We start from the raw sequence: 26,381 nt of genomic DNA on the forward strand, positions 1-26,381 counted from the left end.
GTGGGCTGACCCTGACCGACTGCACGCCTGAGCCAGACAGGGACAAAGGGCAACAGACCAAAGGCCTTGCGAGCACAGACCTCTCTTCTATGGGAGCAGAGACAAAGGACAGGAACCTGGCAGAGAGAAGGCTCACACAAGTTGTCCCAGGCACTGGGCCAGCTCAGATTGAGAAAAAGTGCTCCCGGCGCTGCAATAAAGCAGGTGGGAGCTGGACACGCTCTGCCTGGCTCTCACGTCTGCAGGGCACACAGTAGGATCTGCATCCGGCCAGCAGAAGAGGCGAAGACCCGGCCTCCTTCCACCCATCAGGCACACAGCCGGTGCAGGACACGAGCTCAGCCTCCCCGGGCAGCCTGTGGAAAGAGACAGGCACCGACAGAGCCAACACAACCCTGGTGCTCTCACCCTGCACCCGCCGAGGCCCTGCTGTCACCCGCCTGCTGGAACGCCCGTCTGGGGAAGGGAATCCTGAAAAGGACAGAGAGGAGAAAGTTTAGAGCATTTTCTGTTTTTAATCTGAACCAAATGATTGCTTGAAGGAAACATGTAGTATAAATAAAACCACAAAGGAACTAAAAGCTTGCCAAAACTAATCTGCTAGTGGGAGGACATGCACAATAAAAAAATATTTAATGACAGCAGGTGCTTCACAATGATACAAACAGCATCTAGTGAAATACAATAACAAACCTGGACTTAATGTAACTGCAGTTTTGGTAATTTCTTCTGACTAAACATTCCCAGAAATCCTTTACCATTGTCAAACACAAGAGCACCAATGCTTTGTTTGTGAACCCCCATTTGGCATAAACAGTCTAACAAGCAGGAGCTAGACAACTGCGCTTTGGGGAAAGTTGATGATTTTTTTAAAATCATCAACGAAACCTTGTCTAGGGCTTCTCAAGGACCCCTGAAAAGCAGTCCAAACTGATTTCCTTAGGAGACATTTTTCTGTGGTTCTAGCTGGCAACACCTGAGCTACTGTAGTGCTCCAGTGCCTGGAGGAGAAATGTCTCTGGACTCAGCATGAGCAACGCTCTTCTGCTTGTAACTGCAATTCAGCAGGAAGATGAAAAATTGCATGTTGAAAATTTTGCTGGCCCTCCATTCTGCCCACCAACAGGATTACTGGCAACGCAGTAATAAAACCCTTTAAGTGTGTCTATGACAAGTCTCCCAATCACCAGATGAACTGCTTCATAAAGGACTTCAGTTGAATAGCAACTGATTAACTGGCAGTAATTTATGATACACATCAAGCAGTCTATGGTGGGGAAATGTGTTAAGCTAGCACAGCTGAGCTAAGGTCGATGCAACTACTTCAATCAGAAGTAGCTGACTGAAGGCGAGGTGCCTAGAGATTTCCAGCCCTTTGTCTCCTCTTGGATAACTTCCAAAATATAACCAGACTGGGAACATTTTATACATTTAAGGGCTAAAGAAACTGAACACACAGCAACATTTTTAACCAATACACGGGAAGACATAGAGAACGGAAAATTGAAAATCTTTTAATGAACCTACAGGATTTACTCAAAATCACAGGCATACAAAACAAAAGTTTATCTGACTCAATTGTAACCTGCATATAAAAAGGTATGAGGCAGAGGAGTCCAGTGGGACCAAGTCCCAGAGGGGCTTCAGTTGGAGGGAGGTGGAGGAGGGATAGTGCCTGGCCCCTCCGTGGGGAGAGGAGGTCTCATCATGGGGGGCAGAGGAGCAGGGGGAGGAACACCAGGTGCTGGTGGCAACTGAGGTGGCACTGGAGGTGGTGGCACCGGTCCAGAGGGAGGCATAGGAGGCAGAGTCATGCCTCCCGGAGGAGGAGGTGGCATGGAGTCCGGCAGAGGTGGCCGTGGAGGCAAGCCGTTCATCAGCGGAGGCGGAGGAGGCCGCTTCACGGTCGGAGGGCCTGGAGGGAGGTTCGGAGGAGCTGGCGGCTTCTCCATTTTGAAGTGGAATTGAAGGAAGAACTGGGGAGGGGAAGGGAGAGGGAGAAAAACAAAGAGAAGGGAACAATTAACGCTCAAGACAACACTGCGCCATCACACAACAGCTGCTCTGTCCACACGCATGGCCTCCAGGAGCAAAGTGCAGTTCTCTCCTGAACTGTAAGTGTCACCGATCACGGCTGGCTTTCTACTTAACGTTCATGGACTTGCACCAAACCTGCCCGGTACCTGAACTCCTACAAAACTTGTTCCAAGTGCTCAGCTTTATGTGATGGGGTCAGGATCCCCCAGTGTGCACTCATCCCCTGTCCTCCCACACAATAGCTAGTGAGCATGTCCATACCATCACAGACAACTGCGCGGGAAGCCTGCACCGAGCAGCCCACATGGAGGACGCAGTGTTGTGTATTTATGCACTGTTCTGCTGCTGCTGACAGCAAGTTTCACTCAGAAGATTCTGCCTCTCTGATTAAACTTTCACAAAGAACACAGGAAGATCCTTCTGTCAGGAGGAATCACTACATAGTTGCACTGAACGAGTGAAGACTTTAGCATCAAAGCCAAAATGGACATAACTGATGTGTGCTCTCCCTGCACTGCCTGTCCCCACAGGCTGCTCAGCCCTCCTTTCCCTCTTCAACCCTCAAGAAAGATGCTGCAATGCTCCAGCTACCTGTTTGGTTTCCCTGTTCCAGTGCGTCCAAAACTTTCCTTCTGCTTTGTCGATTTCTCTGCTTGGCACCTGCAACAAAAAAGAATAAGGAGCTATTATTAGCACCACCAGATTAGCTCAGTGGTCCTTTTTAGCTTTAGAGCCTGCAAGATAAGCACAGCTATTCCAGGCCTTGTGAGATGTGCTCATCTCGGATGTTATTAGATAGAGATGGGGGCAGGAAAGAATTAAGTTACTTCCCTATCGGTCAAGGATAAGTATGCTGGCAATAAAACCTCCCTTAACATCTGCACAAAGGATGAGAAGCGAAGCCCAGAAGGCTCCTTCCTGTGCCAGACACCAAGAATTCAACAGCTCCCCAGAGCTCAACACAGAACCGAGTTTTCATGCCAGAGTCCTCCACTAATTCTCAGCAGAGTTTAACAACTTCCAGCCACGTCTTCTTGACCCTCCTTTCCACTCCATTAACCCCCCCAAAGGCCAGAACAGTACAAGTCTATAACGACAATCACAGGGAATTAATGTCTTGGAAAATGTGGGAAGGGAACTCTATAATCAGTCAATCCCAAATCTTACCTTGAAAGCTATGGTTTCGTAGGGCTCGGCTGCCATCAGAAGGTACTGCCAGCGTCTATCAGGAGGCTCAATCCTTTGTTCATACGCGGACATGAACCGATGGCGAGGCATGATGCTTTCTGCAATCTCTGGATAATCAATCTGTTGGGATGTTACTGCAGCATTTAGGAGAATATTCCCTTTTCACCACCCCATCATACAGAACAAAATCCTCAACTATAAAAGAAGTCTAGAGAGAAGCTCCAAAACAAACAAAAAACATACAAACAAAAAACCACCCACCCAACTTAGCGCTACCAAAAGAAACATCTGGACAACTACGATCATGGATTCTTCCATTTACTTGACACAATCATCAGCAGAAAACTAGCTAGGTAAAGATTTTATTTTATTTTATTTTTTATTTATTGTCCTGAGAAGAACTGCTCATTTACCAGTGTTTTACCTGGGTAACCCAGAGAAAAAAAAAAAAATTTAGCAGTGACCTTACCTGGAAGAGCAGGCTTTGCTGGCCTGTTTCTGGATCTCTCTGTTTGGTGACTGTAAAGAAAATAAGAAAGCTCAGCATGTAACAGAAAAGGGTCAGAACAATATTACTTCTGCCCTAGGAAAGACACAAGGCTCCAAACAACAAATATTATGAGATTTTGTTTCCCATTTATCAAATAAATCGCCACAATGTCTTTAACCAAAGTTACTGTGGGTCTCTACTGAAATTCAGTTGCTGTGGGGCAAAGACACTGACACACTGTGCACTGCAGACAAAGCTGGGAGATAAAGCAGCTGAGTTTCATACTGAAGGCCAAAACAAAACAATGGGGAGTTCAGAGAAAAGACCTGAGCTATACATCCAATAAGTGACTTGTGAGCATTAGTGAAAGATGGTACAGCACAACAAATGGAGAACAGAGTCGGAAGCAGTGCCTTCATTTCCTGCACAAGTATTATAATAGCTGAAGACTTAGACATACCAATCTATTATTAAAATGGTTCTCACTCGACTGTCAGCAATAAAGAGATGTTCCATGGGTAATTTAAACAATAAAGGACATCATGAGATAAGCCCATATCTTATTTATGGACAGATCTACTAAAAAGACTAGTTAATAATTCATATCCATAGCACTGCACTTCAAGTAAGCTCCAGCAGGCATTAGGTATCTGCTGTGACAGGCATTACTGATGTACCTTTATAACCCGGTCGTCCAATTTTCACAAATTTCTTCACTTCCACTTTGACTTTTTCTGGTGCAGGCTGGGCAGGAGCTTCCTTAGCTTCCTTGGCAGCTCGACGGGCCCTGAATTCATTTGAAATTCGCAAAATTAAAAGGTTAGTAGCACTTGTTTCTGAAGGATAGGCTAGAAAGCAGTGTGAATCCCATGCCACGGAATATTTTAGTACTTTACAGAAAGCATATTGGTGAAACTGTTCCTCTTCCATGTGCATCACTGCAGGTCAGTTTTATCTATGCCTTCCCCTGACCAAAAGCTGTCATCTCAATTATCTTATCCAACCTTGGATGACCTTTGTGCCAATCTCCAGATGGAGCCGAGACAACTTCTTGAAGTAAAAAAGGGAAAGAACTCCACAAACTAGTCATCTAAACCAAAACTCTTCACTAGGAAACAAACAGTCAAAGAATATTCAAGCCCAACGTGCTACCAAGTTCAAGATTTACAAGTGTTCATAATCATGATTTCAATGTGCCTAGGTAATGGAGAACAAAGCTACAATGGGGATTAACTTACAAATTGGTCTGATGCTTCTTCCCCTGGGTATGTGCTAAGTAGCTTCCCTAAAAAAAAAAGACAGAAGAAAGTTAAATAAAGACAGGACTGCTCCTGAACCAAAAGATACTTGACATGGATGAGAAGCTACATTTCACGTTGACAAGGATATTTTAATCCCTAGCATAGAGAAATCTTACTCAAAAATTGCAGATTGCTCACAACTGCTGAACTGTCAGAAACTGTCATGCTGAACACACACAAGCCACTACCCACCCATCAACTCTTCAGCAATCAGTCATCAAGCACATCCCCGGTTCTAGCACTTGAAGCCAGTATTATTCTAAAATATCTGCTGCTGTGGAGATCAAAACAGGCAGCTGTTCAACTCACCTCATTGTTATGTAGAGTCAGACAAAGCTTGCATTCATAAGAACCCAAGTGATTTTTCATAAAATAGGGGTCCTAGGAAGAGAATTATTAAAAAGTTACAAGCAAGATACATGCCAGAACAACAGAATAATAAAATATGTAAAACAGAACTTCTCCTGCACTGGAAGAACTGAGTTCACAGGTTTAAATTATTAGCACACCACTACTTTAGGACTATGAAAACAGAGAGAGACAATAGCAGATTTTTAATGGTAACAGCACTCCCAACTGCAGTCAAGGAACAACAAAACACGAACCAGTCCTGAGCAGACTGAAATAACATGACAACAGCTACCTGAATACATGAGTGCTGGCTTCTCTCTGGTTAGCCCTTCCACAAATGTTTCTTGTTTAAATCCCACATTAACAGAAACAGAAGTATTTGCTCCAATCCACAGCTCCCCACCGAACCTCTTGCCCTCCAAGCCACTTCACTGATGTGAAGCCCTGAACTGATCCACACGTAGCTTGTGGGGCTGGCACAGCATGCCCTCCCCTTCCCGAGCACGCAGAGGCCGAGGCTCACCTTGTTGATGTCAATGGTTTCCAAAGCCAGCTGCCGAAGCCTCTCCCTGCGGTCTCTGTTGCTTTCTGAGGCAGAGGCGACGCCTCCACTTCCAGTTTTACCTCCGGGACGGTGCTGGAAATCCATGATGGGGACTTCTTTGCTTCAGCTACTTCAGGAGAAAGAAAGGGTCTGGAAAAATGAAAGAAAGCCAAGTGAGTGACAACTCATGCTTCCCCTCAGCCGGGCTCCATCCCCAGACCCAGCAGCAAGGCCTCAGGACACGCGCCGGGTGACACAGCCCCGGGCCGCGCAGGCCTCGTGCCGCCAAGCCCCGAGCTGAGCAGCTGCAAAACCCCCAAAAACCCGGACAAGCCCCCACAGACACCCCCCCGCCCAGCCCCCCTCGACTCTGGGAGGATCGATGAATTCCTCCCCAAAACGTCTCTCTGGGCCCACCGAGGCTCAGTGCCCCCCTCAGAGGTTCACCCCTCCCCCCCCCCCCCCCCATCCCCTCAGCGAGGCTCAGACCCCCCCCCTCCCCTCCCCCCCCGTACCGGCGCGCGCCCCCCGCTCCCGCGCCGCGCACGCGCGCTGCTCCCTCCCTCCCTCCGCCACACGACTTCCGGCTTCCGGCGCGGCGCTTCCGGGTCCGGGTGCGGGTCCGGGCGCGGCCGGGGGCCGCGGGGCCCTCGCCATGCGCTACAACGAGCGGGAGCTGCTGAGCCTGGCCCGGCAGCCCGCGGAGAAGGCGGCCGAGGTCCTGATGCGGGTGCCCAAGAAGGGAAGCGGTGAGGGGCCGCGGCGCGGCTGGAGGGGGGGGGAATGAGGCGGGGCCGGGTGCGCTGGGGGGGGGGAGGGGGCTGGGGGGGGCACTGGAATGGGGCTGGGGGCGCTGGGGGGGGACTGGGAGGTGGCACTGGAGATGCTGGGATGGGGCTGAGGGGGGGACTGGAGGTGTTGGAGTGGGGCTGGGATGAGAGTGGGGAATGGCGCTGGGGGTGTTGGGATAGGGTTGGGGGGGCTGGATGGGGGGGCCTGGGGTAGGAGTCGGGGGGAACAGAGTGGGGAAGTTGGGACTGCGTGGGCAGGGCTGGGGAGGCTGAGGTAGGGTCCTGAGGTAGGTGTCGGGCAGGATTGGGTGATACTGGGGTGAGAAGTGGGGCACTGGGAAATCTGGACCGGCAGAGCTGGGGGTGCCGGTAGTACGGCAGGAGCAGGATTTGGGAGCTGGGGGGACTGGGAGGCAGCACTGGGAGCAGACTGGGAGGAGTGGGAAGCAGGAGGGGAGGCGCTGGGGCTGCGGTGAAGCTGGGGACAGGGACAAGTAGAGGAGACAGGAGAAGGATGCTGGCTGCAGGCAGGAGCAGAGGGAGGGTTTGGGGGCGGGTAGCTGTGAGGGCAGCAGGGAGATGAATGCCCCCATTCTTCTGACACCCCAAGCGTGCCTGGTAAAACACAGCAGGAGTCCAAACCCCAAGGGAGCTTCCCCTTCAGTGTGGGGAACCGGCACGTTGCAGAGGTCACAGGTGCTTCCCTCTGCCTTGTGCTGCGGGCTCGCCACCTCAACGCTCTTGTTTCCCTTTGCAGTGCTAAAGAAACGCCTCGTGAAGCTCGTTGTCAACTTTCTCTTCTACTTCCGGACAGATGAAGCGGAGGTACGGAGCCTCTTTTCTTCACACACACTTTCTTTTTCTGTGAACTGATGGCGCGTGCTTTGTGAAACAGTACAACAGCAGGCTGCCAACACCGGGATGTGGCACCCTTGCTTCCTATCCCAGCGACACAATGAAAGCTTGTAGGGGTGAGGAGCACTGCCAGCTACACCACGCCCAGATGGCTCATATGGGAGCTTGGAACGAGTCTTTCAAACGTAACCATTGCCCCTCGACTGCCAGAGATGGACTCTGTAACGTTTATTTGTAGGCCTGTGCTTTATCATGTGAAACTGTGAGGAGAGCTTATATTGCTCTCCTGGAAAAAGAACTAGCATTATTTATTTGCAACACCAGGAATTTTTCTTGCAAGCGATGCTCGCTTTTAATGGGAAATTGTCATGGCTATACTCTGTTGGTGTTGTTACTTCTGACATGCAGAGGCCTTGGTTAGGTGAAAAAAAAAAAGAGAGAACGAGAGGGATGGGCTTAGGTTCTGTTTCTGGCTTTGCCACTACTGAGATCCAGTCGTTTTTAGTGCATTCCTCGGTAAATGTTGCTAAAGATTCTCTCATTGGAAAATCAATCTGAAAGTAATCATTTGATTGGGTATGAAGAAAGGTGCTGTGTGCCTGCTGACACAAGGAAGTGGAAAGCTTTTAGTTGCATTTTTAGACTTAGGCCACAATGAATATTTCAGCCTGAAAAACTCCTCTTTTAAGAAACACTCTTTTCTACTGAATTGCGGTCGCTCTTTGTTACTTCACTGGAGCTGCAATCGTAATTCTCTGGGTAGGGTCAAAAGCTGAGCAGTTGCTGTCCCGCGGAGATTCAGCTGCGACTCCCTGTTCATGTGGTTCAAGACCCCGAGGGTGCTGCCCTGCAGCACTCGGCTGCTTGCTGTCCTGAGGGTTGTTGCTTATAAGCACTCGTGTTTTAGTGTGAGGGAGATGTTACCGAACACATCAAAAATAGTTCCACAGGTCTGTGGTCAGTGCAAATATAAAGCTGTTGTGACAGAAATACATACTAAAACAGATTTTTGAGTATCTTGGTTGCTGCCTTATTTGCCTCTCGTATTTTGTTTAGTTTGGACAAGAGAATTCACTTGTGGATTGCTTTTGTTTATGGCTTGTATCACCCGTTGGTTCTGGTGTCCTTGCTCAGTGTGCACTAGCTAGCAAACCGTACTTCCCATTTGTCTGTTTGCCCTGAGCTGTTCTAGTTCATCGACACGCTGTTCTTAACCTCCTGCAAAGCTTCGAGCCTGCCCTTACAAAGTGCAATGTTAGCCTTTCTGTGTGTCATTGCAAATAGTTCATCTTTGCTTGATTTATTGTGCAAGGAAGTAAACTTAATCAGTGTCTTTGGATGCTAAATGAAAAACAGAAATAAATACTTAAGCCCAGAGTGAAGCTTAGCAAGTCTTTAACCTCTATCTAACGTGCACAGAGTGCTATGGGGAAGACTGGTACAGCAAAGTGTATCAGCAGACAAAAAGAACACTGAACGTTCATTCAGTTAGCCTGAATTACCTTAAAAGTACCATCAGCTTATAAAGCTCATTTAAAAAACACTGGGAGAACTCTGGATTCAGAACACTGCTGATAGGGCTCCTATGGTGCTGATTGGCAGCATGTGTTGAACCCCCTTTCTGGGTCTTTTCCAGCCCATTGGAGCTCTGCTGCTGGAGCACTGCAGGATCACTAAAGAAGAGGAGAACGTCTTCTCGATCAGTGAGTTCTATGCTCGCGCTCCCTTCGTGTCCCCCTTATGGCAAGCTGTGCTTTGAAAAAGGAGATGCTTGGCTGCTTTGTTCCTGCTTTTGCCTCTTTCTCTGTTGGCACCAGGGTTAGTGTTCCTCAGCCCCCTCCTCCTCAGTTGCCAGTTGTTTCTGTGGAGCTGCCGTGCTCCAGGACCGTGGCATTTCAGTGCTGGCTGAAATGGTCTGTGATTTGCACAGCTGCTTGTGAGGAGAGAAGCAGAAAAAAACAGACTGACCATGGCTTAGTGCTTGTAGAAATCCCTCTCTAGGAAGGCTTGGTATTGACAGATTGCTGCTTCTGTGCTATTGCATTTTATCAAAAAAAGTGAGCCTTAGATAAACCATCTGTTGGGCTAATCTAGCACCAGTCCTCCCGCCACGCTGTTTGTCCTTGTGGCGATAGCTGCGGCTCCAGCTGGCTTGCGGTGTGTCATCCTTTATAAGCAGCCTTTCATCCAACAACTAATCATTGTGAAAGAGGTATGTGGCAAAAATAACAGGATGTTTCTCCAAGGCCATCCCCATATCTTTTGGCCTGGCTGTCAGGCACAGCTGCTTTTCTGTGCAGAGTCTCGCCTCCTCTTTCAGCTGGGAGAGATGGTGTTCTGGCACCCAAGCAGCCTGAGCATACCAGTGAGTGTCCCACTCTGAATTTCTGGGGCTTTAAGTTTGTCAGGAACCCTGGTGACTGATGATTCCTGAGAAAGGTGTTGAAACTGATTGCCCTTGGTATCAGGTTGTGTCCCTGCACGGCAGCCCTGAGGGGTTTGGTGCAGCCTGACCCAGTTATTTCTCAGCAGCAGCCTAGATCTCTGTGAACTGTGTACTAAAGAGCAGAGCTCTGGGGACAGTGTAATTAATTAGATGTCCTGATTCTGTCTTGGTGAAGAATTGGAATTGCACAGGGAACTGCTTTCCACTGTGCACAGCACCAAATTCCCAAAAGCCTCAAGCAAAGACAGGTCAGTATCTTCTCTGAGTGTGATTTGATTCCTCAGATGGCTGCCCTCTACATATATCAAAATTACTTCCTACAGGCCATTTTCTACTTCAATTACTGCATCTCCGGTGACTGCTTGCAAGGACTCAGGGTGTTTTAGTCCTGAGTCTGGTCATATTTGTCCAGTCTGAGCTGTCACTCTGAGAAGCTGCTTTTTCCTCTCTGAAGTCTTTGGCTGCTCTAAGCTTACATTTGCTGTAGGCAGCTGTTCGGGGCCACCTGGGAAGCGCAGCAGAGAAGTGCCTCCAGAACTGGTGTTACTTTTGGAAGCACCTCTTCCAGTCAAGAGCAGTATGAAGGGCTTCTGAGCTGTATGAGGCACCTCTGGCCACCATCGCTCCCATGCTGCCTTACCATAATCATATGGGGAAAGGTGTTTAGGTATAAGGAGACCAGCAGTGGAGGGACTGGGGCAGTTGAGGGGTAGGTTTAGCACCTTGTGTGCTTTTCCCAGTGCCTTTCTAACAGCAGACTGCTTCCCAAGCTGGATTTCAAGTGTGTAGAGGCAAGCTTGGCTGGGTCATTGTTCTTTGCAAACAGGGAAAGAACGTGATCCCAAACCATCCAGGGTAAGATAAGAGGGAACAGATGCCTGTCTCACTAGCTTGTTCACAGATCATCTTTGTTGAACAAAGGTACTAACTGCAGCCTGGCAGAGTCTGGTGGTTGCTGGGGAGGGAGACATTGGAGTGCAGGCAGCTCTGCCAGGACCTTCCTTATGTCTTTTCCTTATCCGTGGCAGGTTTCATTGAGGAGCCAGAGAGGAAGTACTGCTTTGAATGTGACAGCGAAGAACAGTGTCAGGAGTGGATTGAGGCACTCAAGCGAGCCAGGTAGGCTGAGCCAATAGAGCAAGGTCTGCACTGTGCTGTTTGTACGTTGCAGCCCTGTGCTGTTTGTTTCCTGGGACTAGTTTGTGGTGAACCCAGGGCGGAAAGCAGTTCTCTCCTCCCAGGCAAGCTTCCTTTCAGCTCTAAATAGCACCCGAAACTTCCCCACGTCCTTTTCTGTCCAACCCATTGCATGGTCTGTTCCTTTCTTACAGCTATGAGTTCATGAGGAGAAGCTTGATTTTCTACCGGAATGAGATCCAGAAAATGACAGGGAAGGTGAGTCCCCTGAGGTTGGCTTTTCAGGTGGTAACCCTCTCCAGTCCAAGGAGCAGGGTTTGGTGACCCCTGGCCTTGGTGCCAGCTGTCCTACACGAGGCTGGTGGCTGCAGCGTGTATGACAGAGCCATATTAAGTCAGGTCTTGAAGCCGTGGGCTCAGCAGGCAGTCAGGCCCAGCCACCCGAGAATCTTCCTCTGCCAAGCAGCCTGCGTCCAGCTGGGGGGTGTGCGTGAGACTGTTCCTGAGCGCGGTGTGTTACAAGCAGCACAGAGCAGCCTGGGGTCTGCAGCCAGACAGGCTGGGCCTGGGCTAACCCTGACTCCTCCAGTTCTGGAGGAGCAGCCCTGGCAAAATCAAGAGTGTCCATCAGTTGAGACACTGCTCGCACCTCTGCCAGGATACCTGGACCATCCCTTCTGGAGGTAACGGGTAGCTGTGACTCACCCGCATGCTCCTGTGCCAGAGCAGACTGAATACAGTCTGTGAACCTTGGTTATCTGCTGCATCCTCTCCATGGACTGTGACTGCTTACAGACAGCAGACTGGGGTAAATCCAGCACGTAGCTGGAATTGGCACCTAGCCCTGCTGCCTGCCAGACTGCAGCCTGGCAAAAGGAGGGTCCTGCTCACCTCCCATCTTGTCTGTGTCTGACTGCTGCCTTCCTGTGCTCTTGCTGCAGGACCCCCTGGAGCAGTACGGGATCTCTGAGGAAGCCCGCTTCCAGCTGGCAACACGCAAGCAATAAACCCCATGCTTGGGCTGAACTGGCTCTGGCCACAGGCTCTCCCTGCAGAGTCAAACCCAAGCTCCCCCAGGAGGAACAGCAACCCTTCCATTCGGTGGTGACCAACTGACTTTTTAATTTATTAGCCAAATATTTTTTTATGATTTTTTTTTAAGATAATTCATTGCACAATCCCACCTCTCCTGCTCTGCCCCAGCCATGCAGGCAGGCAGAGTCTAACTTCTCAGTGCAGACTGTGACCTTGGGCTGGCTGCTGCTGCAGCGGTGGGAGTAAAACCACCGTGGCTCCAAGCAGGAGCAGAGGGGGCAGGGACTGAACAGAGAGCTTGAGCACTTGGCTTCCTCCAGCAAGGGCTCATGTCTCTCTCACCAGGAGCTTCTGGAGCAGACTCTGAGCCCTCTCTAGCCTCCTCCCTGTCCCTCTCCTGCAGGGAGCTACTCAGCTTTTCTGGCTCAGGATCTTCCCGCAGTCTCCAAAGGAGCCATCAGGAGTTGTTCATCATTTTACCATAACAGGATGCTCCTGCTGATTGCATTTCTGTGCTTGCAGGGTTAACCCTGCTATCCTCCTTCTGCTCGCTGCAAAGCCATTTCAGTTGAGCAGGGAGGGAGAAGCCTTCTAGTTACACAGGGAGCAGCCCAGGAACAGCAACAGCTAACGGGGAAGGGGCACCCACCCCCTGTGTCAAGGCAGCAGTGTTTGCAGGCACTAGCACCTGCCTTTTGGGGTTGTGTTTTTTGTCCTTTCTCTAGCCAGGTGGTACTAATTTCTAGAGGACTGATGAAGCCCATGGCACAGACAGTTAGAGTGCTCTCACAAATGAGGTGGAGAACAAAGCTGTAAAGCACAAGGGAGCAAAAACAGGGCTGAGAAATATCTGTTATGATCCTGTCTCCCTCTGCAGTACTGGGGGCTGGGCTAAGCTGTGCCATTTCTCAGCTTCCCAAAGAGGAAAGGCAGCTGGAGAGACTTGTAAAGACAGGAACTGCTACATGCACTTTGGCTGCATGTTTGAGCTTCAGGGTATGCAGAAGGTAAGCCCAGGGAGTGTAGGACAGCTGTACATTAGCACTCCCTTCCCTGACACTCTGCTGCAGCTTTTCACCCCTTTGTGAGCTGCTACAGGGAAAGATCCAAACAACTGCACCTGCCAGGGTCACAGCAAGCTGCCAGGGAGCAAGGGCTGCTGCTGCAGGGACTCCTGTAATGAAGATCCCTTTAGCAGTAAGGAATATCTCTCCTCATGGCTCTGCACTTGCAGCCAGCACTGTGACTGCAAAAATGAAAACTGCAGCCAGAGGTGAAGGCCAGAAGGTGTTTGCCACACGTGCCCAGAGCTTCAAGACCCCTCTTTCTTCACACTCCACTCTACGAGGTGGCTCCTGCAGCAGCTCCACTGGACAGTCCCACAAAAGGCCCTATGGAAAGTCCCAGCAAGCATTTTCAGATGGCTGATGACAGAAGGAACTTTACTCACCCCTGGGGCAGGTAAATGCAGCAAGAGGTTTCCATTAGCACAGCACAACGGGTGTGCAGGTTTTGGCATTCTTTTCCACCTGGCTAGCAGGAAAGTTCTCTGCAATTAAACAGTACATGGTAAATGAGGTAGGGAGCAAGCAGCCTGTGCTCTGAGTGAGGTTTGGTAGGAAGTTTTGGCTTTCTTTGGGAATTAATGCAGACACAAAAGCCAATACTAAAAGCTTTAGTAGCCTGGTCTTCCCTCTTTACCTCAAGCTGCTGGGTACCAGGAGAGCGGCAGATGTCACTGATGCTTTATTTTTAACCTCAAGCCCAAGGTTTTTCCTTTCCCTTCCCAGATATCCCCTTTCCCTGCACTGGTTCCAGGTGCTAACTCCAGCAATTACCAAAAATATGCAGTGGGCAGCTGTCTTGTTCAGTAAGCTGAGGGCATACAGGGTAGAAGCAGAAAATAGGGCAGGTTTGAAGACAGATGGCAACTCTCATGGAAGCAGCAGTGAGGGATTAAGAGCAGGAACAAGCTTGTGCTTTAGGGAATTAGTGTCCTCAGATGACTTTGAAGTGCATTTTCATCCTCATGAGCCTACTCTGCTTTACCTCAGCGCAGGGGCACACTGGTGGGGTACACAGCAGCCTTACTTACTGTGATAGCAAAGCCTTGTCCATCTGGTCACTTGCTACAAGCCAATGTACACGCCGGAGCTGCACTGCAGCCTGGAGTCCCCTCTGCAGCTCTGGCTGAGCAGAGCAGAGGAGGTACCACAGCTCTCTGGATTCAGCCTCAGGTCACCAGGAGTGACCCAGGCTGCAGGCAAGAGAGGTTTCCGAGCTCATTTTCCCCCCAGGTTCGGCATTAGTGAATGCTTCGATATGCAAAATTAACAGTCATATAAACAAAAGCTGGGAATTCTGCCAACATTCAGTCATTTTTAGCAAACAATTCCAGTGCTATTGTGAGGTTCACTGTTCCTGCCTGCCACCCTCAGTAGCTGACACTTCTCTACCGTGTGCCTTCCCAGACTATCACTAGTTTCTTCTCCATGCACCTTGCAGAAGGTAGATTTGACACCCACCATCTTCACTGTACATAAAAATGGGCATTTTATTTAGATGTTCTGGGGAACAGTTGGGTGCACAAGTGATAATCCCAACACTTATTTAAGAGGCAACAATGACATTTCCTAAGTGAATGTAAGACAAATGCTGTGAAGAGCTGCATGGGCCTGCGCAGGCCCTGTAACTTAATTAGCTAGATCAATGGTTAGAGTAGTGCTAGGACACTGGGATAGATGTCAGGAGTAAGGGAAGATGGTACTTCCAGACACTTTAGAGATCCGCATCCGCTGCTCTTGATTTATAGACAACTGTTCATTTTTCATAATCTGTTCACTATGCTTTTTGTATTCCAGGGGCCTGCTCCACTGTTCATTGGGTACAGGCTCCTTGATAGTGTACTGAAGCTGTTTATCTGTTGTACAATGAACATTTCCAATAAAAACTTGTTTTAATCATTATGGCAGTCAGAGCTGTAGCAAGGAACCCGAGCCCATGCTAAGGCAGGTGACTACAGCAAGCTCCTGGGCTTTCTGCACAGCCTGGCTGCAGGTGCAGGGCTCTTTCCCAGGTGCAGGGGCTCAAAACCCTGGCACCATCACTGCTGAGATGCAGGCGGCAGAAGCAGCAGCAATCCTGGATGAAAGATCAGCAGGATGACAGTGCCTGCAGGCCCATCCCAAGAAACGGTACAGTATTGCTGGTTGGCAGTGAGGGTGCCTGCTCCCAGGCCAGCTGCTAATGTCTCCAACAACATGGTTTTTACATGCCTTCTGCTAACAGAGCCAGCCCCTCTGCAGTAGCTTCAGAGACAAACATACAAAAAGGATGAGCTTTCTCAGGCAATTGCTGCAACCTGTTTTCGACATCTTAAAAACTCATCTAGACCATTACATTTAAGCAGCATCCATATTGCACAGACTGTGTTAGGGGAATCAGGGTCTTCATCTCATGTTAAAAATCCTACAGAAAATTAGCTGAGCCAGTTTTATGGCCATCACTTCCAAAGTTTAAAATCCATTGCCAACCTAATTTCAGTTCCATTACGTTGGTGAAATAACCAGATGAAAAGATGAAAAGGGAATTTCACTAGGATGGTTTTGCTACTAGGAATATTACTGGTATGTTAAATCCCGTGAGCTTAACTGTCCTCGACTTCGACAGAACTGAGTGTGTTGCTCAGTTTGGGAGGAGCAGGGGTCTGACTGCCCTGACCCCTGCCCAGAGCCACAGCCCAGGACACGGTGCTTCGCTTCCACTGACAAGTACCGACTGCCATCTCTTGCTGACATCTGTCCTGCTGAAGCAGTGAAACTCCACAACAGTAACGGTGTATTAAAATACATACACTTTAATATAAAGACAAAACTTCAAAGCATTGTTTCAATTACAAATCAAGGTAAAGACACAAGAAATTAATTAAGTGAAGGGAGGGGAGAAAAAACTAACTCTTACATTGTGGAAAATTAGAAAGGCAGGATGGAAATATATATATTATACATACATATATACACACCAGAAGAATTCACACTAGTTCTATGGAAGAATGAAAGGAATGACAGGACAACTTACTGGTATAAAAAAAAAGATAAATTAGGGGAAGTTTGAATTTTAAATAATTCAGTTTAATAGGCTAAATTATATAAACTAGTTCCTATTCACTAGGAAACATCCCATATCACTGTTCTAAGAAAATGGGTTTTTTTAAAAAATCCATTGAAAAATGGATTTTTATTAGTAGTTAAAAGTTTACTAATCAATTCCTGAGCAACAGCAACCTCATAATCTACCGCTTTCCCCATCAAAGTCCCACTCAGCGAGGGCAGGCTCCCACTCCTAAAAAGTTTAAGTAGAACAGAGACCTAAGAAATAATTTTTTAATTTGAGATTGATCACTTAAAAGATTAATAGGTTAAAAAAGCCAAGCAGGATGGATCAACCCATTCCACCTTTTTCCCTCATTAACTCCAGAAACAAGACCTTTCTAAAGAATGATTTGACTGCACCAGAAAAGCAACCAGATGTACCTTAAAAATAATAAATCACAAACTTGAGAACTTCAGGGTTAGTACTGTAAAACCTTGAATTTTAGGAAGTTATTTCATTTTTGAACTCTAAGAACTTAAGAAACATCTGCAGAAAGATGATCACAAACAGCAAATACAGTGGAGGATTATTTCCAAATTTTTTACTTTGGGTTTAAACCCTGAAGTTCACAATAATAGCATCTTTTACTGTGATATTCAGTCTAAATAGGTATTTATATATTTATAATGCATAAGGATAAATAAAATATGGCACAATAAAATTTTAAAAACTGGTAATCCATCTTTCAATGAAAACCTGATATGCAAGCTATGGAAATGTTGGAGCAAATAGAGGAAAAACCTTAACAGCCATAAAACTTCAAATACTTGTACACTTACTAGACATCTGTGCTTCAAAAAAATCCAATTCTTGTGATTTTTCCTCAGTGCTGCAAAGATAGTTCACAAAAACACTGTCTAGTTTCTTCTCCCCAAACATCATGATTTTTGAAACACATTGTTGTTGGTTTGCAGTCCACTGTACAATGTCCATTTCTTAACTGAAGAAATCATCATTGGGAGCTCCCAAAGCTTAGTCCTCCTAATGCTTTTGGCTCAGGCAAAACAATAAAAGCAGAACTTCTCAATAAAACCACCTGGTGAATTGGGACAACTCCTTCTGAGAAAAAATATTTGTCAAGAATCTTTAGGTTTCCATACCCTGTATTAAAAAGGCTGATTTCAACACAAAAAGCAAACGGGTCACACTCAATCAACCTTGCATCAGTACTGGGACAAACTACCAAGCCGTAACTATCAGCACCAGCAGCCCTTGCACGTCCCCACTGGTGCTCGGAGGGGATCGGGACCAACGCGGGCCATAGGGGAGCCCAAAGCAGGTGGGCAGCTCAGGGCCAAGCTGCAGGGCTGGCAGCCTCCTCCTCCAGCAATGTGGCAAAACCTTGACTATGGGAACTCTAGGGTGCAAGGCCTCTGAGACATGAGGAGCCCATTCCACAGCTACAGTGCATTTGGGAAGGACTCGCGGCAGCAAGCCCCTGCTGCGGGAGCTTCTCGAGGGTCCCAGCACTGCCGGGCCAGGCCTGTGGATGTAGCCATGGCAGTCACAAAGAGGTGGGCCCCCTGCACCAACTCGACAAGATCAAAGCTCGTGCTGGCCCTCAAACTGACCACAGCAACTCCACATCCCACAAAACAAACAAACAACACGTGGATGAAGCTACGCCTGTCCAGGGGTGGATGCCAGCCCCACATCCACTGTCACACAAGGGCACTCTTCCAAGTAGAAATATAACGTGTTGGGGAGCAGATGCTGCCTTCTAAATACACAATCCCAGAAGAATCAAACCACTCAGGCCCCCAGAGGCAGCCCCATGGCCCTGCCATGGCCTCGTTACTCTGGAGTACAAGACCTCCCCAACGGGGGATGCCCAGATCCCAGGTTCCTCTGCAGGAAGGGTGCTAGGAAAGGTTGGGACGAGACGGGCCCTGATCCCCACCAGGAGCAAAGCCACCGTTGAGCACAGCAGCATCTCACAAACGTTGGTGCAACCCTGCTGCTTCTGGTTTTTATCAGCACTGCAGTTAACAGCCGGCGAGGCAGATCTGGCTCACACCCAGCTCGCTCCCCTCCCATTTGCTTTCTGCAGCAAAGCAACCACCCCAGAGGCCTCTGGTCAGATGTCTGCAGTTACAGCAGCAAACATCCCCCTGAAGGAGAAGCTTGCCCCCCAGCAGGGCAAACGCAGGCAGGGGCTGAGCACAGGCACAGCCATGCAGCCACCCCACGCAGCCCCAAAACAACACTCCGGTTTGAAGCATTTGAGCCAGAGATGCAAGGGAAGAGCCTGAACGCCATCTGTGCAGCAGATTTCAAATGAAAGTCACTTGCTCAAGCTTGATTAGGGAATAATAACAAAGAAGAAAAGCTACTCAATACTTCGAGTTGGGTGACGTTCGGGCCAAGCAGTGACAAGTCCTGGGGGTCTGCAACCTCCCAATTCACAGCAGCGCCTCACTGAGACCCTCACAAGCAGGCACCGCAAGCTGCCCACAGCACTTCAGCACCCGGAGCTGCGATTGCAGACCTCACACACTTGCCTTCCTCCCCACCACGCCTGCCCCCCTCCAGCCACAGGCAGGACCCAGGCTGAGCCCATGCTCAGAGCTCATCCAAGCGCAGCCAACAGTGGTGAGCACAAACTGCATGCTACAAGACAAGACAGCTCTGGCCACTAGGAAGAAGGATACAAGATGGAAGCACAAGAGATTTCTGAGTTTGTCTGGCCAAGGAGCCCTGAGTTCCTGCTATCAAAGAAACCAGCTGGAGACACTGCTCTAACGTCTGCCTCCGAGTGTAATGAGCATCTAGGACACGATGTGCTCCCTGGTGTTGGCAGCTTCCCCTAAAAGCACGTTTCCCTTCACCTCTCTCCCACTGCATTTGCAACCTGAACTAAGAGGAGCTAAATCCCATCAGTTTGACCAGACCGATCCACACCCTGCTAACGGGAATGGCCCTATCTGCACCCAAACAAGAGGCGATGCAGGGACAGCTCAACTCCCCCGTGATCCTGCCCACAAGCTTGGTTCCAGCAACCCGAGGCTCCACATCCAATGTTTTCCCACCTTTTCCCTCAGCTACAGGAAAAGCTGAGAAATCTGACAGCAGGTGCCTCACACACCCCTGGCTAATGGAAGAATTGTTGCTCAGTGACTAAACATGCAGCAAAGACTTGAGTTTAGGTTTAATGCTCTTAGAGCCCCCCCAGCCTCACAGCACGGTGGGTCTCAGTGGGCTGGAACCAGCAAGCAGGAGCCAGAGGTAACAAATCACTGTAGGAAGAACACGTGAGGGTTGTTCTCCAAGCCTGACATTTAGCAGTGGGGCACATATTTCGCTCAGCACAAAGATCAGGATATTTCTTTTTTTTTTTTTTTTTGGCAACATTATGTGCCACAAGATGTATTTTGACTTCCTGATTGAGTCCCTCACTGGCAGCAGCAGTGTGGAGGAGAAGGAACATTTGTGACAGCCATAAAAACGGCTGGACCTGGGCAGGAAGTGGTAACACAGAAGGAATTCCTTTCTGGAACTGGCTGCTTGGCTTTGATGACTCAGAAGTATATCCAATTATTGAAAACAGGTTTCACGTCTCTGGCACAGCACTCACACATCAGGGTCACAAGGGTCTCATTCTCATAGCCATATGGATCAGATCCCAACATCTCAAAGAGCTATTTCTCCAGCAGTCCTGCAAGCAGGTAAATGCTCTCCCCATTTTGCAGACAGAAGACAAACAATTTGAACTTGCTCAAGGTTATGGCCAAGCAGCAAGAGATCAGGGAGTGGAGAAGACAAATCCCATAGCAACCTCAGTGACTTCTCCCAAATAAAGCAGCATTAAGGCATCAGCCCAAAACCTCCATTGTCTCGCACTTCTCCAAACACGCTGTAGCTTATCCAACACTCTCCTGGAAGCACACCGTAGCAAGGATTATGATGAAGACTTAGACCAGACTGGGACACGAGGAAAACTCACTACAACCATGCAGCGCATGGTGAGGTGACAGTGCCAGCAGCACCAGGTGCGGGTGGAAGATGCTGGCAAAGCCAGGGCAGCTCTGAGCTCCTGCAGCACAGGCTGCTGAGATGGAAGTGTCAGGTCATGGAGTACACCAGCACCAAGACGACCCCGAGGCAGAAGAAGGCCTGGCCTCCACAGGCTCCTGGAGGCTGCAGCAGATGCTTGGCCATCCAGCCTTTGTGCCTGGGTCTGTCCAGGGTGGGCTGTGCCCCTCTGGTTTCATCCTTCCCAGGTGACGGGAGTGAGCAGGCTCATGCTGCTGATTTCCAATGAGTGCTTGCGAACAAGCCCTGCCACAGAGCACAGCGGGCCATCTAGAGCCAGAGCACCCAGCACATCTAACACAGACCAAAGGGCAACCCACTGTGGGGAGCAACACTGATGGAAAGGGGGATTTCGCTTTTCCCCAACATGCACAGGAGAGCGGATGACAAACTCTGTTCTTAGCCTTTGCTCTGTTTGCTCCCAGGCACTAATTTCTGAAACACTGTGAATGCAAAGCACATCATTCCTACAGCAAGCACCTGGCCAACCCTCTTCAGCTGCAGGAGAGTGTCAGGAGCCAGCTGGGCGATGCGTGCACCAAGCAGCTGTCCAGGGTTAGAAAGCACACCGGGTGGGCAGACCACCATGAGCCAGCTCCTCCTCCAAGCAGGCATCTCTGCCAGCGTCCTGCGAGCATCTCAGGTATGAACTGATGTGAAGCCTCCCTGTACAGAATGAGTTCTCTTGCTGGATGTCTTCGCTGGATTGAGATGAAAGTGGGGAGGGATAAGAGGTCTAAGGAACACTGGGTTGGTCCATTTTTGGAAAAGGATCTGACAAAAAGCAGATGGGTTTAAAGCTTCTTCTTCTATTTCCTCATCTCTCACATCTGGGATAAAAATGGAGGAGGGGTAATTAAGGCTACTGCCCCTCCAGCAATTGCTCATGCACAACCCACCTTCCAAGACCGGAGCACCTTGCCATTTGCCGGGAGGATGCTAAGGCAGCTTTGCAGCTTTCAATTAGCCAAGGATCTGGATGAAGCTAAAGCTGCCAAACTCCCAGCTGCAAAACATCTGGGTTACACTGTCTTCCTGGATTCCAGGACATTAACTCTATACAGCTTCTACTAGAAGCTACTGGATGTTTCTCAGCCATCACCCTCTGAGCTTTCTTGCCCTTTTCCAGGTTCTCATCTTGCAGCTAACAACACAGCAGGGCGCACCACTGTCAAGTCCTCTTCCACATGCGAAGCAGAAAACAGTTCCAAAACGCCCCTCATTTCCAGGGCTACCGACCCCTTCCCTTTCCAATGAGTAAGGCAACAAAATCAGCTCAATAGTTTCTGTGCACAAAGGCTGCCTAGGGAAGACACACATAAGAAACAACAAAAGAACCATGCTTGAACTAAATCTCTACTAAGATTGCCAGGGATGAGGTACAGAGAAAAGGGTCTAACTGAAATTTGCAGAGGGCAGGAGCTGCTCTATCACCTCTTCCCACTGCTCCCTTGAGCATGGCCAGCACGGCATTCATAGATCAGACAGCAGGAGAGCATGCAAGGACCGAGCTACCTCACCTCCTTCACATGCAGAGGCGTAAGTTGGAAGGCAATGCACCCAGCCCAGCTTTTTGTGACCCCGGGACCCTCCATCAGCTGCCTGCTGAGGCAGGCTCAAGTCTAAGACAAATGCCCAGTTGCTGGAGGCTGGAGACTCATTAAGGAGCACCAGGGACCTAGAAGGGATTTAAGGGTAGCAAATGCCTTTCAGGCAGAGCGATCAATGCTGCCCCCAGAGCACCTGGGCAGGTGTTTCCCAATGCCTAAACGTATTTTTCTTCTAGTCATTTTGCTGTTGCAATTCCCCTTCTGTTACTGTAGTTTCCTTTATTGGTGCTTGGTCCAGTCTGAACTACAGACCGGGGTGATGTCTATATAATGGATTGTATTTCTCCTCATTTTGTGCACTTGAATAAATAAGTTTTTACAAGTTCACTGTGCACTGTACAGTCTAAAAATAAATGAAATAAAGTATATGAAATTTATAAATTTTCATCACATCTCTATAAAATACAGCCGCTGCTCAGAGCGGCACTTTCTGTACATAGAACACCAAGTCACAATACAATTAAATGCACCAGTTTGATAGTGTGGCAGCACGGTAAGCTAGATTGTGGTGTTTTTGTGAACTACCATTTAGATCTACTTAAAGCAAAGATATACAAAAGCAAAATGCACTTAGTCAGTAAATGTACACATCTAAGCCATTTCTGAATCAAGTATCAAAACTCTACTAACAAAATACATTGTACTTGGAACAAAAACAAGCTGAGATAATCTGCTACCTGCACCAGTACAGAAGCACTATGTTCAGTCTTCCCAATGTTATTAAAAAGGGCCTGACCAATACCAGTGATTATGCACCCTGTTCATATGCCAATGACATCCCAAAACAAGTTACCAGACTAGCTACCAAAATTCACAGTGACTTGAGTGCCACCAGCAACTGCAAATGGCCCAGTGAAGTAGTTTGAATGGGGCAGGACTTGAATTTCTTCTGTTCAAACTGTGCCTGCCTTGGCTGAGCTCACCTGGGCTGTCCCAGGTGATCTAGCTGCCACTCCAGAGGGGAGTAGTGAGTTCTCGTTTGTAATGAACACAATTAAAAACCACCCAGTTAACAGAGCGCCTGGCTCAGTTCACATTAGAGCAAAACACCAGATCAAAGACTGGCTACGTTTCTCTGTAGCTCACACTGCTGTAAACCAAGTGGATTTTGGTATATGAACAGAGTAAGTTGAATAAATAAAATGCAGACCTTTCTGAGAACTGGGTTTGGCATTGGTCAACCCTCCAAATTCAGCACCAAGGATTCAAACTAGAGGCACAGTTCTGACGGATGAAATAGCACCGAGAGGAGGCTCTTTACATCTCTGCTGGTGTGCCAGTCCTTAATTATTTAGAGAATTTAATCCTAAATTGTATTTATGACTCTAGGTGGAATAAAATAAATCAAAACTGTTTTTGCTTTAAAAAAAGATAAATACTTTACCTAAACTATCAACAATATAAACTGGAGCCTTAGGCATTTATTTTGCCTTTTTTTTTCTTCCTTTTTTCTTTTTTACTCAGATTCACAGTAAATATTTTCTCTGTTGTTTAGGTCTTTTTAGGTTTTTGTTTTGTCCAGTAGTAAGAGAGTAGAAACCCCTGCACAGGCCAGGTGAGCACCTTTCAGTGGAAGCCGAGTGAAGTTGGTCCACGTTGTCCTTGCATAGGTCACATTGGGTTGAGGTAGAAATCCTAGTTACCTGCACAACAGGAGGAGAGGAAGAGACTCATCTAAATAAGTGACAAAATCTACAGTTAGATGCGTCAATCATTTCTACACTGCTCCAAGACCTCGTCAGCCAGTGAAGAAGGCACAGTTCTTGTCTTGACCCAACCACAACCAGACAGACAGGCTTCCAACATTCAACCATGTTGAACTCTGTCCTTGTGTGACTGACCTCAACAAGTGAGGAAAAAAAGCGTTTGTTCTCCCACTCAGGACTTCACCTTTTTTAGAACACACTAATCCGCTTTGCATTTGTTACTACCTTGGGGGAGAAATGTTAGGAGAAACAAAGCAGATTATTTTAGTCCCGTTCCAGATTTCAGCCTCAGTTCTGGAAGGACTTTGAGCACACATGTTCAGATTAAGGTCAATGAAAATGCTCAAATATTTCACACGGAGCAGGACCCCAACTATGATACATTTGTCTCACAAACCATCTCCTAGGAGCATTACTTCTGCCCCTTTGCTCCACAGTCCAGCTTTAGACATCCAGCTGCCTTGCACTGAACTTCACTTTTGTGCCTTGCCTATTTTGCTAGGAGACTTGCTGTGGCAGGACCCACCACATACGATGGCATGGAGTCCAACCCAGCATGACCACCACTCCAGGTAAGGCATCTGCTTCAGCAGACTTCCACACCGCTCTCCCAAGTCATTCAGGTGTACAAAGCCCCGCACCTAATCCTCCTTAGCCTTGGTCCCGAGCTTGTTTCTAACCAGGGTCTTCCAAGCCCACCCTGTGACCCCATCATCCTGTCACCCTGCAGGCACACAGGGACATCACTGAACTCCTCCTCGCCCTCACTCATCATATAGAAGGACGGAGGAGATACTTACCTGCCTCACAAAAGCCTAATGAGACTAAATTCATGTCTGTGAAGCAATTACATGATGAAGACACTATAAACAATGCACAGTCAAAAGAATCTCTCAGGTATATTGTAATTGAGGCATATGTTTTATAAGCAGCAAAGAGTATCCAACCATAGATTTTACGTAGCTTTGGTATCAGTGAACAGCAACAACATCAAAGACCTACAAGAAAAGCATGGAGCGAGCTCTGGGCCCTAACATACTGATTTAACTTTGCGGTCACGAGCTTGTTACATCATGATGCCACAGAGTATTTTCATAACAACAGTACCCAACTCTGTGGTGGTACACCTTATTCTGGAGTTGCTCTAAAGGCATTTAAATACTGCTTCAGTAAAAACGCACAGTCTCCAGAAACCCTCCTCTCTTTTGCAGCCCCAGCCCTTATGAAGCATGGACTGCAGTGAACCCTGCATATTCCCTATCGTCTCATTCACATCTACCCAGAAAGTAAGTGATTGCCACATGAGCATAAATACAGCATCTGATGGAGACTGTTACTTTTAGCCCTAGCAGTCAAGTCCAATAACGCTGCAGTGTGCGGATAACAAGGCCTTCTTGGTTTATTCTAATTCAGATTATAACACTTGGCTACCTGTGATTGTGTTTTCCAGTGATGCAGGTGGCACATTGCAGTGCAAGACCAGTGCATTTGCACTCCAAGACAAAGCTGCAGCTTGTAACCTGGAGATTTTTTAACTTTATGACTGAGAGCAGCTGTTATTGACTGACAATGAAAACAAGACCACCACGTTGCCAGAGTCACAAAGCAGCAGCAGCACGCATCCTAACACTATGTGAACACGGACTTGTAGAAGAAGCAACAGTCTGTGTTGGAAGGCAAGAAGAGGAAAAGGGGGAATCAAAGTCGGCAACAACCACTGCCAATAACTGTATAAAAACCTTACTTAAAAATAGAACTTCCTCCTGACAACTGATCTTTAGAAGTAAACATTTTCAAGAAGTGATCCCAACCTGAACATAATCCTAACGTCAGATGAGACAGACCAGAGTTACCACCGTGAGCACTCCTTGTCGAGAAATCCTGACTCCCAGAACAGAGAGCATTGAGACTCTTCACCCTCTGACATCACATTAATTACTTCCTACATTTTAGAGGTTTGTTTCACGGAGCCCATCCCCACCCTGTCTCTGAAAAGGAAGAAACATCATTCAGCATCTTGCACAAAACTCCTGATTGTTTTTTTTTGTTTGTTTTTTTTCCCTCTAGCCTTACCTTACAAAATAAGAACTGTTAGCTAAGCAAGCTCTTTATCGTGGCTTAACCCCAGAAAGGTGCGAAGCATAAGGAGACTGCATGCCAAGTGTAACCCACATAGCGGACGTGCCAGCTGCGTTGGACTGCGTGATCATGGGCGCGGACTGTGCCAGCGCCAAGCGGGGCAGAGGCGGGTGATGGACTGTAAAGGAGGGGCGGGAGGTTTTGTGCTGGAGAGAGGCTAGCTTAATAGACAAAGAAGCATTAGCAGATTGGACAGAAGCAGCAGAAGAGGATGGCAAAAAAGCATCGCCAGGTGGGAGAGATGGCAGGTTCTGCAGAAGCGCAGGCTCAGGGTTAGAAGCAAGTAATGGAGGAGGTGGGGGCAAGGAAACATTAGGAGGGGGTGGGGGGGAATGGAAAACAGATTGCACTGGCGCTCTGTTGAGGTGCTGAGCAGATCTATTCTCACTAGATGTTACTAAATTAGAGGAGGGGGGTGGGAAGGATGAGGATGACGTGCTGGCAACAGCCTGCAGAGGGTTTAAGCTTAGCACTGTGCTGCTAGAGACAGCACTGCTGCTGAAACTGGCTCCAAATTGATGAGGAGAGGAGGCAGAAGGCACCGCATGGTTAAAAATACCTGCAAAC

The 26,381-nt window shown here is 48.3% G+C and overlaps 3 protein-coding genes across 6 annotated transcripts in view; 1 reads left to right on the forward strand and 2 right to left on the reverse strand.

Moving 5' to 3' along the window:
* Nucleotides 1–1,493: 1,493 nt before the first annotated feature.
* Nucleotides 1,494–6,485, reverse strand: SF3A2 (splicing factor 3a subunit 2). Its single transcript, XM_084302874.1, has 9 exons — nt 6,427–6,485; nt 5,891–6,061; nt 5,326–5,397; nt 4,954–5,000; nt 4,393–4,502; nt 3,695–3,744; nt 3,205–3,345; nt 2,629–2,697; nt 1,494–1,976 (listed from the first exon to the last, which is right to left on the reverse strand). Exons 2-9 carry the CDS (start codon nt 6,014–6,016, stop codon nt 1,644–1,646), a joined length of 948 nt encoding a protein of 315 aa, XP_084159000.1. The 5' UTR covers nt 6,017–6,061; nt 6,427–6,485; the 3' UTR covers nt 1,494–1,643.
* Nucleotides 6,486–6,521: 36 nt separating this feature from the next.
* PLEKHJ1 (pleckstrin homology domain containing J1) lies at nt 6,522–15,141 on the forward strand. The gene is made up of 6 exons (XM_084302537.1): nt 6,522–6,660; nt 7,460–7,527; nt 9,194–9,260; nt 11,032–11,122; nt 11,335–11,398; nt 12,082–15,141. Exons 1-6 carry the CDS (start codon nt 6,567–6,569, stop codon nt 12,145–12,147), a joined length of 450 nt encoding a protein of 149 aa, XP_084158663.1. The 5' UTR covers nt 6,522–6,566; the 3' UTR covers nt 12,148–15,141.
* An 874-nt stretch (nt 15,142–16,015) lies between these two features.
* The window catches only part of DOT1L (DOT1 like histone lysine methyltransferase), a 74,085-nt gene continuing 63,719 nt past the window's right edge, over nt 16,016–26,381 (reverse strand). For 2 of the 4 annotated variants that reach the window (XM_084302764.1, XM_084302762.1), the window contains exon 28: nt 16,016–26,373. In XM_084302764.1, coding sequence (XP_084158890.1) covers nt 25,784–26,373 — 590 coding nt within the window. In that variant the 3' untranslated portion in view covers nt 16,016–25,783. The remainder of the gene's footprint in view (nt 26,374–26,381) is intronic. The other 2 variants (XM_084302763.1, XM_084302766.1) reach the window with 2 other exon arrangements.

This window comes from Netta rufina (assembly GCF_964035555.1).
Source record: "Netta rufina genome assembly, chromosome: 28".
NCBI classification, from domain to species: domain Eukaryota; kingdom Metazoa; phylum Chordata; class Aves; order Anseriformes; family Anatidae; genus Netta; species Netta rufina.